This window comes from Schistocerca serialis, chromosome 12, assembly GCF_023864345.2.
Source record: "Schistocerca serialis cubense isolate TAMUIC-IGC-003099 chromosome 12, iqSchSeri2.2, whole genome shotgun sequence".
NCBI lineage: Eukaryota > Metazoa > Arthropoda > Insecta > Orthoptera > Acrididae > Schistocerca > Schistocerca serialis.
In genome coordinates this window covers 2190782-2204424 of record NC_064649.1, presented here as the reverse complement: position 1 = coordinate 2204424, position 13643 = coordinate 2190782, and the positions used below count along the sequence as shown (strand labels likewise).

Sequence of the window (13643 nt, the reverse complement as noted above, 5' to 3'; positions counted from 1 at the left end):
CCGCTCTGCTCACAGGACGAGTGGCACGGGTCAGGGAACATATCCTCGCTGCACCTGACACCGATCGTAGCACGAGCTGAAATTCGTGCTGGGCAGCTGCAATACTCTCGGCACTGCACGAGAGGTGTGCTTTCGTTACACGGGAATGGCATCCGGTTATTGGAAAAACTTCCACTGATACCTATTGTGACTATATTGTCAAAAAATAAGCACATCTTAACATAGTCCTTCAAGATGTTTTGGCTTGCCCTGTATGATGTAACTGCACAAATATACTTTGTACAATGAAAAAACCAATTTCTTTTCAATAGTGTAATGAGTTTAAGTGCTGAAAAGCACACGTCTATAGGCGAGGAGCTGTGTTAGACATACTACCCTTTTAATATAATATTGTTTCACACCGAGATATTTAAATGGTGAATATTGATGAGAAACATTACTAATTTCGCTGTTTCTAACTCAGTCACATACTTCTGGTATAATTTATACTATAAATTTTTAAACTGTGATTTACAGATCATTTTGCATAAAATTCACAAAATATATGGGCATATGCTCCCATACCGTACGACTGATAAAAACGACTGTATATAAAAATAAGTAGACCTGGTATAAAATCATAATTTCAAAACTGAGTATAATTGGAAGTGTAACTGTAGAACATAACTATAGAAAACCAGCAAAATTTGTGAAGTTTAAAATTTTATATTGCTATCAGATCAGTTTTTGTACTGCAATGACATTGTCAGGGCATACAGTACAGGGTGTTTCAAAAAGGACTTTACAACTTTAAAATTCATATAAATTTTTTGAAAGAAGGTATAGAGCTGGGTTTAGTTTTATTTTATAGGGAAACACATCAAGTTTTTTTTACCTTCAACTAAAAATGTCGTACGTGGCTTCCGTCAGTTATCCTGCACGTATCCCATCAGAAGTCAGTTTCCTCCCAAGCTCGCTGTAGCATTGCAGGTGTAACTCGCTCAGTGGTGGCATGAATTCTTGCTCTTAAGGTTAGGTAGAGAAGCCGCGCAGGAGGTACGAACACGATATCCTTGACGAATCCTCATTCAAAAATATCGAGTGGTGTCAGGTCCAGGGGACGTAAGGACCACGCAATTGGTGCATCACGGCCCATCCACTGACCTGGAAAGCGGTCACTGACGAAATTCCAGACATCGGCCAGGTAGTGGGGTGGTGCACCATCTTGCACAAACTAAAGATTTCATTCTCGGTCATCCTCATCGATCTGTGGCATCAAAAATTGTTTAACATATCCCGGTACACTATCCCAGTGATGGCTGACTAGTGGAAAAAAAGGGGCTGTACACTTTGTTCTTGCTCAATGCACAATAAACGTTCAGTTTAGGGCTATCACAAACATGTCGAAATGTTTGACGTGGATTTTCACTGCCCCAAATGCTACAGTTATGTGTGTTAACCTTGCCACTTAAGTGAGAAGTCGACTCGTCAAAAAGGATGATTTCGCCCGAGAAATGTTTATTCTCGTGTAATCGATTTAACATACCCGCACAGAAGTTCTTGTGAGCAATTTTATCAGTGTCTTTTATGGCTCGTACGATTGTCAATCTGTACTGTTTCAAATGCAAACATTTTCTCAACACACACCAGTCGTATGTGGGCTTTGCATTTTGCAAGGTGCTCGCCGGTCGATTTCGTAGGGCTACTGACAAAACAATGTCTCACTCGCTCGACAACACCGTCAGATGTACTCAGGCGACCAGATGATTTCCCACATCTTACCGAGCACACCGTTCGTACAGAACATTTGTGCCACTCACTCATAAATTGTAGGCCTACTAGGTGGATCTCTAGCATACTCGGTACAGAAATTACACCGAACTGTTGTCGCTGACTCTGATTCTCCGAACCGAACCACACAGCTAGCACGCTCGGGTCCAGTGAAGGCAGCCATCTTTAACCCAACTGCCGCTAGCCCTCCTTACAGTGCGATTCGGCACTAGCCAACTACACGAGACAAGACTTGATGCATTTCCCTACAAATTGACACTACAATCACCTCTGTAGGTACTACGAATTAATTTACTCGAATTTTCAAAGTTGTCAAGTCCTTTTTGAAGCACCTCGTACAGTTAGTTAGAGGTAGCCAGCGTTCGACGTCAGAAAAGTTTTGCAAGATGGTGACAGGTGATCACTCGTATTGAGTAACGAGAACGTAACAGTTACGAAGAAAATAAAAGACATCACACTGAAAACTGTTATAAAGAATTTGTTTATTGTGAAGGTTAAGACCAAAATAAACTTACAACTAAAGAATCTGGATGAAAGAAGGAAAAGTGAGAACACAAAAGACTGATCGCTGTATATAATAAAGATAATTACGAAGTGGTCCCAACTGTGCTTACAATTCTCACGTTTTCTTATACCATGTGCATCAAAACAGGGGACATTTGGAACAGGGCACAATTTGACTCCGATACTAGTGACAGCACGGAGAGCGTCGGCCTTACTTGGGGAGGCCGGGGCTTTACGACTGCACTTCCCCCACTGCCACTTTACCCCCCACCCTGCTACTGAGCTCAGCTGCCAATGACAACTCGTCCAGGAAACGACAGGAAAATCTTGTGAACCTGTACTGTACCCCACCTTAAATTTCCTCCTCTCTCAGTGACAGCAATGACGGTACGGCACTCCGACAAAAGTTACACAAATACAGTAGTTGGACAAGTATGGAAACACCAAAAACACAACACATTAGCATGCTTAATATGGTGCAGAACAGATTCCCATCACATCAGAATGAATAAATACGTGCTCAGTGTGGTTTTCACAGAAATCTTAAACGATTCTTCCTCAAAATAGTGGCAAGTTCGGATAACAATGACAGAGGTGGACGGTGACTGTGCACCCTTCTCCCAAACCGGACCACGGAGACTCGGTAATATTTAGAGCCGGTTACTGTGGCGGCCGAGGGGGATGCGACAGTCTATCCTCGCGCTCACAAAACCGGTCGCGGACGCCGCGAGTCGTCCGAACGGGGGCACGTCGTCTCGGAACACGGTGTCACCACTGGCAAACAGTCATTGCCGTACTCCGGGTTTTACGACTTTGGCGCCACATTTTCCCGTTACGGGCATTTCCACCACCGACGAGTAGTTTCGGACTTCCAGCTCGCCTCCGAATACCCTACGTATGGAGCTCCCTCCGTGTCGTTTCAGTGCCGACACGGTTCGTGAGTGCGACATTCAGTTCCTCAGTAATTTTTGCAGCTCGTCCTCAAACTCAAGTTTAGTCACGACCGTCTCAGACGACCATCTGTCACGAGCCCTTAACGCCCACTTTCACCAGTGTCGTGACTCGGCGGGTGACGTTATCCCACATTCCCCGTACGCAGTACAAATCTTCCGTACGGTGCCTCTCGAACAATCTGCCGACTCGTGAACTCAATCGGCTCCGACATAACGCACTCACCAGACGGAACACTGTTCCGACCACGACTGACACTCGCACCGCACCGAGGAGATCCCACAGGAGCCGCCTGCCGTCAAATACGGTGGCCCGTATTTTTGTCAAATCCCCGTACTCGTCCGACCACTCCTTACTACAGGTTCGGAAACGATACATTACGCGCTTCACGCTCACATAATACGGGTGGGTAGCACCGGCACGTCTGACGACTCCAGTGACTGCGGCGGATGACCCGTACGTTCCGTCCGGATAGGGGCCGGAGGGCTAAGAGTAGGCCCGGCCAGAGCTCCGGGTCCGACAGGTATCGGACCGCGTAATCGATTCGGAACCGGCTACCGGTTTACACGCAGCCGGACTCCGGAATGACAGACGTGCAACCTGAAGTGTGGCCTACTGGTAGGTGCAGGTGCTGCCCGCCCAGTGCCAGGCGTCGTGCCCGCAGGGACCTGCACACGCGCTCACCACCCACACGCGCTCACCACCCACACGGTACCGGTGCTACTGCCCGACACACCGACACGCCGGCGCACCCACCTTGCCGAGCCGCGCCGCGGCGGCCTCCTCGCGCGCCTCCACTGCCGCCAGCCGCGCCGCCTGCAGGCTCTCCGCGTACAGCTGCTCCGCCTTGGCCAGGCTCGCGCAGTGCTGCTCCTGCAGCTGCAGCACCTGCGGGCAAAACACGACAGGTTTAGGGACACACTGCTCTGTTTCACTCGGTCCAAATTAGCCGATTAGTGGCACAGCTCGCTTACTTTGTATTGCAGTCTTATGCTACAAAGAGAAAGGGATCAAATCTATCACTAGTGGAAAACAAATGTTCTTTACTCAAATGTTTTTAAGAAGATAAGGAGAGTATACAGACAAGATGTGAGCGCACGCACTCGGACGTCCACGCGCACCAATTTAACGTTACAGTAACAGTTAAAAATGTTCGTACGGAATTGCCACCGTCGGTAACATTATTATTTTATATGTTCTTCGTAGTGGTTAGGTTATACTATTTAATCTTTGATAATTTCAGTGCATACAAAAGCTACGAAATGTTGCACGTGACGTAACCACGAGAAACTGAGCCTGTGACAACTGCAGACGTTCTTTCATTTATATTTCTGTTCACCTTTGCAATTAAAGTGTTACCCACGTTCTGCCTCAGCTGCTACGTAGTCAGATTAAGAGTGTGAGCTGAAAGAGTACACAAACTGTAATACGGTCACTCGCAATCCCCCTCCACTTCGCCGTGCTTACGTACCGCGCTTATTCTAGTCACTGACTTCATCTCTGCGGACCGAAACCTCGACGCTACAATGGAAGTCCGAACTCTCTCTCGAATCCACAAGATAAGAATACAGCTTCTTCACAAAACATTATCTATTACAGCAGGGAACACTTCTTTTAATACATTTCTGTCATGAAGAATAACATTCGTTACACTAACTGAGCAGTCTTTCCCCTTAACGGGATAGAGACAGAACTAATCTTCCGCCGTCCTCGTGACATTACCGTTTTACTGTCACGAGCACTCTACGGAGCAGTGCACTTCTCAGAGAAAGGGCGCATCTCCGAAAATGACTGAAAGCCCGGAAAGTGTCGTAAAGCGGTAACTGGCAGTCGGAGTTCCCCGTCTCGCAAAAACACCGTGCGCCCCCCCCCCCCCCCCTCCCCCCGATTTCTTGCACGCATAAACCAATTCTCACACAATATGCCTATTCCTATTTATTATCCACTTAAGAAAACTTCTACACGCAGATGACAATTATCGTTTGTCGGTAACAGACACACGTAATAACTTATCACTTTTACGAAGAGATACGTTACGCTTTGAGACGAAAGAGTAACTCTGCTCGTTGCGAGATCCGGTAGAACTGAACGGACTGAGCATATACGGCATCACCTACGTATGTGGCCACCGGTACGTCAGGCAAATGCAGCACCACATTTTGGAACGGGGTGAGGAGCACTTCGGACACACACACTGGGACACACGGAGAAATTGGCAATAGCAGTGCGCGGGATGGTGTGAGACTGCACAGTTTTCGACTTTCAGAACACCGAGGCACTGTGCCAAGCAACCGTGTATCGGGAAACTGTTATAAAGAAATCCGTCAAAATAAGGATTCACGACAATCCGGAAGCTGAGAATGACTCGTACCAACCGAGGCACAGAATACGAATCAACACCGTAACCGACCGGCACTCGAGATACGTCCGGAACGGCCACACGGCGACAGAAACGGCAGAGTTGCTGCCCTCACCACTGCATCCTCACCTCTGTACCCACCTGCTACAGGACGGTACCTGGATGCCTGTAGCCGTGTCGAGGGAGGTACACCACAGATATAAATATTACGACTCCCACAACATCTAGATACTTTCCCAAAATACACCGAGTACGACACTATTACAAACATTGCGATATTTTAAAACTGTGATACGGCTGGAAACCCCAGAGCTTTTCACCGACAGCAGGTGCCAGGAAGGCAAACACTCGTATCTGCTGCTACTGTCCGCCTCAACTGCTGACTACTCTGCCCCCACGCACAACTCGACACGCTGCCGCATTTGAGAAAAGCTGAACCACTTCTCTGTGTGAACCTCGTAACTCCTCCTCTAAAAACTAACACACGTGGCCAGCTCTGCCCCCCCCCCCCCCCTCCAAAATCACAGAGGAAAGCGAATGCTGCCACATCCTACTAGTTACGCTTAACTGTCTCCGTCTGGAATTGTAACCGTGTTGGATTACCGAATATAGGAGACGCCACTATGTAATTTGCACCAAAACTCAGGTCAAAGGAAGGAATACCGAAGTTTGGGGTAAGACAGATACTGCCTACAGGAAAATTAAACAGACCTATGGAGAAAAGAGAACTACCTATATAAATATCAAGATCTCAGATGGAAAACCAGTCCTAAGCTAAGAAGGGAAAGAGGAAAGGTGGAGGGAGTATATAGAGGGTCTATACAAGGGTGATGTACTTGAGGGCAATATTGTGGAAATGGAGGTGGACAAGGATGAAGATGAAATGGGAGATACGATACTGCGTGAAGTTTGACAGAGCACTGAAAGACCTAAGTCAAAACAAGGCCCCGGGAGTAGACAACATTCCACTAGAACTACTGACAGCCTTGGGAGATACAGCCATGACAAAACTCTACCATCTGGTGAGAGAGATGTATGAGACAGGAGAAATTCCCTCAGACTTCAAAAAGAATATAGTAATTCCAGTCCCAAAGAAAACAGGTGTTGGCAGATGTGAAAATTACCCAACTATCAGTTTAATAAGCCACAGCTGCAAAATACTAACATGAATTCTTTACAGACGAATGGTAAAACTGGTAGAAGCCGACCTCGGAGAAGATCGGTTTGGATTTCGTAGAAATGTTGGAACACATGAAGCAATACTGAGCCTACGACTTATCTTAGAAGATAGATTAAGGAAAGGCAAACCTATGTTTCTAGCATTTGTAGACTTAGAGAAAGCTTTAGACAATGATGACTGGAATACTCTCTTCCAAATTATGAAGGAGGCAGGGCTAAAATACAGGGAGCGAAAGGGTATTTACAATTTGTACAGAAACCAAATGGCAGTTACAAGAGTCAAGGGGCATGAAAGGGAAGCATTGGTTGGGAAGGGAGTGAGACAGGGTTGTAGCCTCTCCCTGATGTTATTCAATCTATATATTGAGCAAGCAGTAAAGGAAAGAAAAGAAAAAAATGGAGGAGGAATTACAATCCATGGAGAAGAAATAAAAACTTTGAAGTTTTCTGACAACATTGTAATTCTGTCAGAGATAGCAAGGACCTGGAAGAGCAGCTGAACAGGATGGACAGTGCTTTGAAAGGAGGATATAAGATTAACATCAACAACAGCAGAATGAGGATAACGGAATATAGTCGAATTAAATCAGGTGATTCTGAGGACATCAGATAAGGAAATGAGACACTTAAAGTATTAAATGAGTTTTGCTAATTGGGGAGCAAACTAACAGATGATGGTCGAAGTAGAGAGGATGTAAAATGTAGACTGGCAGGGTGTATATGCAGACAAGGAAAAAAAATTCCTGGATTTTTCCCGGATTTCTCTGGGTGAAAATACACTTTTTCCACGATAAGTGGCAGTGTACTTTCCCTCAAAACTGTAAAAGTTATCAGTTCTTTGAATGGCTTCAACTTTATACACTGATGTAGAATTTCTCAGCACTCTATAAAACGAAACTCAGGGGGAAAAAACATGTTTAGGAAAGATCTTTGATGTGCAGCAGCATGTACGCCGTATATTTTCATATAACTAAAGTGTAACTGTGAATTCCATTATACATCACACGTGACTTTCCAAAGCATCGAACTCTGGATTGCAATGCGCTTTTGTAAGCCAGGCACAGCTCACATCACGTAATCTCGCCAGCCGATGACAGCGGATATTCACAGCATAGGACACGTGATGTAGTCAGCCAAGAGCAACATTACCTGTTAGACATAGGTTCATTTCAGCAGTTGCCAGAGATCTACGTGTTAAGTAGTGCGAACACACAGATAGGAAAAGTTAATGGTCTAAATTAACATACATAATGTTCCTAGAAGAAAAGCAAAGCTTTCACATATAATATTGATCTCTAAGGTTTGTGGGGACGTAGAACACTGGCTCATCCACCAATAATATCCCTACCCTACCGCAGTGAGGACAATTGTATTTTTGCCAGATCAGTTCTCAGTAGTACGCACTCTCTGCTACACGCATTGTGTATACGCTGTGAGAACAAAAGTATTCAGAGTACGTGAGGGAGTGTGAGTGATCATTTATTGTCCTAATAACGATGCCTGCTCTCCACCACCTATAGATTAATAAGCTGCAAGAGAAGCTCAGCTTTCACATATGATGTCAATCTTTTTTGAGTGTGTTACACTTCAAGATACATTACACAAATGTGCCAGTAAAATGTTTAATAACGACATAAATATCTGATCTTCTGGGCTCGAAATTCTTCTTAACGTCTCGTTCTCAAAGAGTTGATTTTTAAATGAGAGTCATACACACTGTGATTCACAAAATTCATCGTACAGTCTCGCACGTAGTTCATCTTGCATAAAAGGAAATTTACTTTGAAAGTAAAGCCCAGTTTACACGACAACACTAGGATGCAGGCAACTGCACTACCGGCCACCGTGCATTTGCAAACTGTACACTTTCGACGTGTTCCAATTTTGGCGACACTAGTTGCACGAGTTTTGAGGCTACGTGTGTTCGCATTGTGTAGACAAACTGAAATATAAAGTGGGGAACAGAGAATAATGTTCACTTTTTGGATATCTATGCTCTGCATAGGTGTTTGTGGAATTTCAGTGTTGCCGATTACAAAAACGAGCAACATATTGCTGCTCCTGAGACTGTCATGCACGATCAGAACACAGATGGTTTGACAGTATCTGAGCTGGAGGGCAAAATTTATTGAATTAGGAGTGCGTATACAACTGAATTAAGAAAAATACAACCGAGTACAATTCTGGCTCTGGAAATGCTCTCATCTATAAGACTAAAATCCCACCGTTCGAGCTGGCCGACTCTTTTCTAAGGAATATTGTTGACAGAAGGGAAGGGTACACAAATCGAGAAACTGCATTCTTTATTCAACATTCACCTGTTTAAAACATCGCATCTGTGCTCCCCGTTCACATGTTTGAATTTTGAAATATTGCCATTGTAGGGATCCATCTGTAACATTACGAGTCAAGACAGCTGTAATGGAACTTGAATAGCGTAAAGTTATCGTTAAAAACGCACGCCGCGCGATTTGTTATGATTTGGTCGGTCATAATAGTAGTAACATGCTTTTGAAAACAATTAAAATATAACGGCGATACCTGTTTAGCGTTATTGGAAATAATATGTAATAAATTAATGAGTAAGGTAGCCGATCCTATAAGAAGAGGTAAAATTGGGCATATTAAGGTGTTTTGCTTTATATCGACTAAGCCGATGATACGGCGTCTTTTTTTCCCGTTTACTCTTAGAAGAAAAAAAAGAAAACAAGTAACAAAGTGCTAATTGTGCGTTGTGAAAAATAAAGGGGCGAATTTTAAATAGCTACAGTGTATAATCAGATTAACAAGTGGACATTCAGTTACGCGAAATAGCCGACAGTGAAGTGTGCTCATTAAACTTAGTACACCTACAGGGCGGTCAATTCCGGGATAAGTCTATTCGCATCTCACGAGGCACGCGGTATTGAGACCGGTTTTTTTTATTATATCACGGAGAGCGGGCTTCAATTTATAAAAAGGAGAAAAGCTGTATCATTATCATTGACTGTTGGTGTTATGCAACCAAAACTGTTCATCAAAGGGTTTCGGGGAATGAGTGGTGAATGCGAAATGAAACTGTGAACGAAGTTATGTTAAATAAAGCAGAAGAGACAAGACAGTTTGGTCGTATCTGTTATTATTCCATAAACCGTAACATTTATTCTCGTTGTACGAAGCCTTTATAGACGATCGTTACGACAATTTGCTTTGAAGGGATCTCGTTACGAGTTAAGTTTTGGGGACCTGGTCAACAGGGGATAGTTCGTAGATCTTAACTTCTGCAGCTATTCAGGAATCAGGTGCTACCGTGACCGTTGTGTGTTGTCAATGGCTTAAGGTCATCATATGTCATGCTCTAATATCGACGCGCCTTTCCTCTTGGTATAACGGTGTCTCACGGTAACCACGACAATGCCGACGGCGAAGGAAGATACGGTAGAAGTGGCGCCACAACGTGCGGCTCGATCGAGGAGGATTGCTGCATCGAGTCGAGTGTCATCCGGATTTACGAACCCTAGAGTTGGAAAATATTGTAGCAGCCAGTGAGTCTGTCCAATGAAAGAGGTATTCTTCAATAATCGCTAAAAGTGAGCGATACTACCAGGTATGATTAAAATAACTGTATAATTATAAAAAAAAGGAAGTTGAGACTTGTGATTTCGGTAGATAAATATATATAAATACATAGTGAAAATAAGTGTGTGTCTTGGTAGTGAATAATCATGTCAAAACGAACGAAAAGAATACATGATAATGTGCAGTTGAGTAGAGTAATGAGTAGAGAGAGAGAGGAAAGTGAAGAGGATAGGGATGATGCATCCCATGAGCTGAATGTGGGACAGGAGACATGTACAGATAATAATACAGTTATTGATTTAGAGCCATTAGGAGATTCAAATACAATGATAAGTAAGGTAAGCAGCGTGGGAGAACATAAAGATCTTGAGGTTTCGGAAGTAGATCAGCAAGTTGATCCTCAAAATGGAAATATTAATCAAAAAATGTTTGATATGCTGGTATCAATAAATACTCAAATGGGTGTAATGAATGGAAGACTTGGTTCACTAGAAAAAGATAATAAGCAATTAAAAGAGGACAATCAAAAGTTAAATGAAAAATTTGAGGCCAAATTTGGTTCATTAGAAGTTAAAATGGATTCTTTGGAAAGCAAACTGAACACCTTTGATTATAAACTGGAAAATACTAAGAAAGAATTAAAGGCGGACTGGGAGACTCAATTAAATGCGAAATTTGGAGAACTAGATGTAGAGTTTTCTAACACCTTAGAAAGGCAATATAATAATTTAATGGGAAAACTTCATGACGTAGAAAAGAAATATGAGGTAGTTTCGAAGAGTTATGATGGCCTGTCCAGTAGGATGGTTAAGTGTGAAAGCAGCTGTTTCAATGCTAGCGCACAGATAGAAGAGCTTTCGAAACAAATAGTCGAGTTTGAGTCTGATGCTCGTAAGGGGATTGACAAGTATTTAGTAGATCAAACTAAAAGACTTGACGAAGATCTATCTGAATGGATAGAAATAAAAGGAAATGAAATTGTAGACAAGGTTAAGACTACTATTGGATCCCAGCCAAATGAAAATATCAATGAGCACCTAAGTAGAAATGATGAATTAATTAAGCTCTTCACTAGCAAATTTCAGAAAATAAAAGACAAAATAGTTGATGAGTTACCTAAATGGCAAAAGGAAACCAATCATAAATTGGCGGAGTTAGAACGAAAGTCATCACAAAATTTGTTGACAGAGGACGAACGTTCGGAGAATAGGTCGAAAAACAACCGAACATGTGATAATACGAAGTACAATTGTGGTGAAAAATTGCATTGGGAAGTTGATGATTCGGTTGGTAAAGATGATGATTCTTTTGGTCAGCGAGGATATTTGTCTTCTTTAAAGGTGGAGAACAGCATTTTTAAAAGTAGACAATTCCCAACATTCTCCACTGAAAAGAACAACCTGCGTCCGAAAATCTTTATCAATAATTTCAAAAGAATATTTCCGCGTAGCTGGTCAGAACACGACCGACTTCAATTTATAGTATCCAAAATTACCGGAGAAGCTGCATTATGGGCCGCCGAAGTATGTGAAAGTTGCCATACTTGCGCTGAGTTTGAACAACTTTTTTTGACTAAATACTGGTCGTCGAGTAAACAAGAGAAATTAAGAAAAGAGGTTTACCAACCTGAGTATTTTAACAGTAAAAGGAGTACTTTAAGGCAATATTTTGAGAAGTACATAAATAAGACACATTATTGGAGTGATCCAATTTCTCACAAGGAAGTGATCAGAATTTTGAAGGGAAAGTTGCCCATAAATATACGTGAAAAGTTAATAAATGTTCCTGACCACGACGTACAACAATTCTTGTCGGTGATTGACTCTATAGATATGATTATGGAAGATGCAAGACAAATGAGTAGTAATCAAATGTCGACTCACACTCATAGTAATACGAATAATTATAATAATAATTTAACGTATGATAATAATAATACCGTAAACCAGGTCAAACCTGCATCACAGGAGCGTGGACAATCTTCATCCTATGGTTGCAATAAAAACAATGATTATAATAAATATAGAAGAGATACTTACTGTGCTAGAGGTAAACCTCGATATGGTGACGCGAATGTGCATAGTAGTGATATTAATAAGAGTAACAGGTACCCAAGTGATGAACCCAATTGCATTCGACCTTGGGAAGATAATTCGAAGCATAATGTTCATCGGCAGGATGGAACAAATGCCTCGAGTCCTCATCCAGCACAAGGAGTTATACCAGTGGGCGAAGGAGCCTCCAATGTGCGACGGGGTGAATACCATAACTCGGATCATACTGTACGGATTGTGGAAGTTCATGAACCCCCACCAATGACTCAACAAGATAGATTAAACTAATACCAGTCACCAAATGCCTTCCTAGGATGACTGGAAAGGAGAAGGAAGGCAGGCATCAATTTTAAGTGAGAGTATTAAGGTACAATATTGATCAGGATATAAGGAATGAATTAATTGAAGAAAAACCTGAAGTTTCTAATAAATGTGGACAAATTTTACAGGCAATAATTCCAACAAGTATAAATAATGTTGATGTTGAAATATTAATTGATACTGGAGCAACTATTAGTGTCATGACGTTGGACTGTTTAAAACAGATAAGCCGAGGGGTAAAAATGCCCACTTTTCCTATCACAGGATGTACTGTGTCTGGCGCGTTCAGCGCAAAAATGCAAAAAGTTGTGAAACAGGTACGTGTTGACGTTACAATACAGGGGGCTCAAATAGAAAGTACATTCCTGGTTGTTCCTAAAATGACAGTACCATGTATCTGGGGTTTGGATTTTTTATGTGAGACCGGTGCAATCATTAATTTAGAGAAAGGTGAATGTATATTTAATTCCAATGGTAATGTTTTGACAGCCACCCTGAGAAAGGGCTGAGTAATTCCAAATCAATTGTGTATGAATCTAATGGTAAAATATGTCAGTATTGATGATGAAAATGTGTATGATATATGCCTTATTGAATGTTCTGAAGAAATGATGGATAAAATGTCATTGCAGGAAAAGGTGTTAGAATCAGAATATTTATCTGTTATCCAAAGGGATGAACTGTACTACTTGTTGGATGCATATCAGTCAATTTTTAGTAAACGTCCGGGTATAATAAAAGACTTTGAATACCATATAAAGACGTATGCACATAAACCCTTTTGTCGTACTTCCTATTCTATCCCATGGACAAAGAAAGAAGTAGTCAGAAAGGAAATCAATAAAATGTTAGAATGGGGTATTATTGAGCCCTCAGATTCTGAATATTGTAACCCTCTTGTGGAGGTAATTAAGCCCAATGGTGACATCAGATTGGTGTTGGATGCC

General features: G+C 42.4%; 1 protein-coding gene across 1 annotated transcript in view; it reads right to left on the bottom strand.

The window, feature by feature from the left end:
• Nucleotides 1-13643, bottom strand: part of LOC126428407 (rootletin-like) — a 245668-nt gene that overhangs the window by 30374 nt on the left and 201651 nt on the right. The window contains exon 19 of the mRNA XM_050090326.1: nucleotides 3982-4113. Within this exon, the coding sequence (XP_049946283.1) occupies nucleotides 3982-4113 (132 nt within the window). The remainder of the gene's footprint in view (nucleotides 1-3981; nucleotides 4114-13643) is intronic.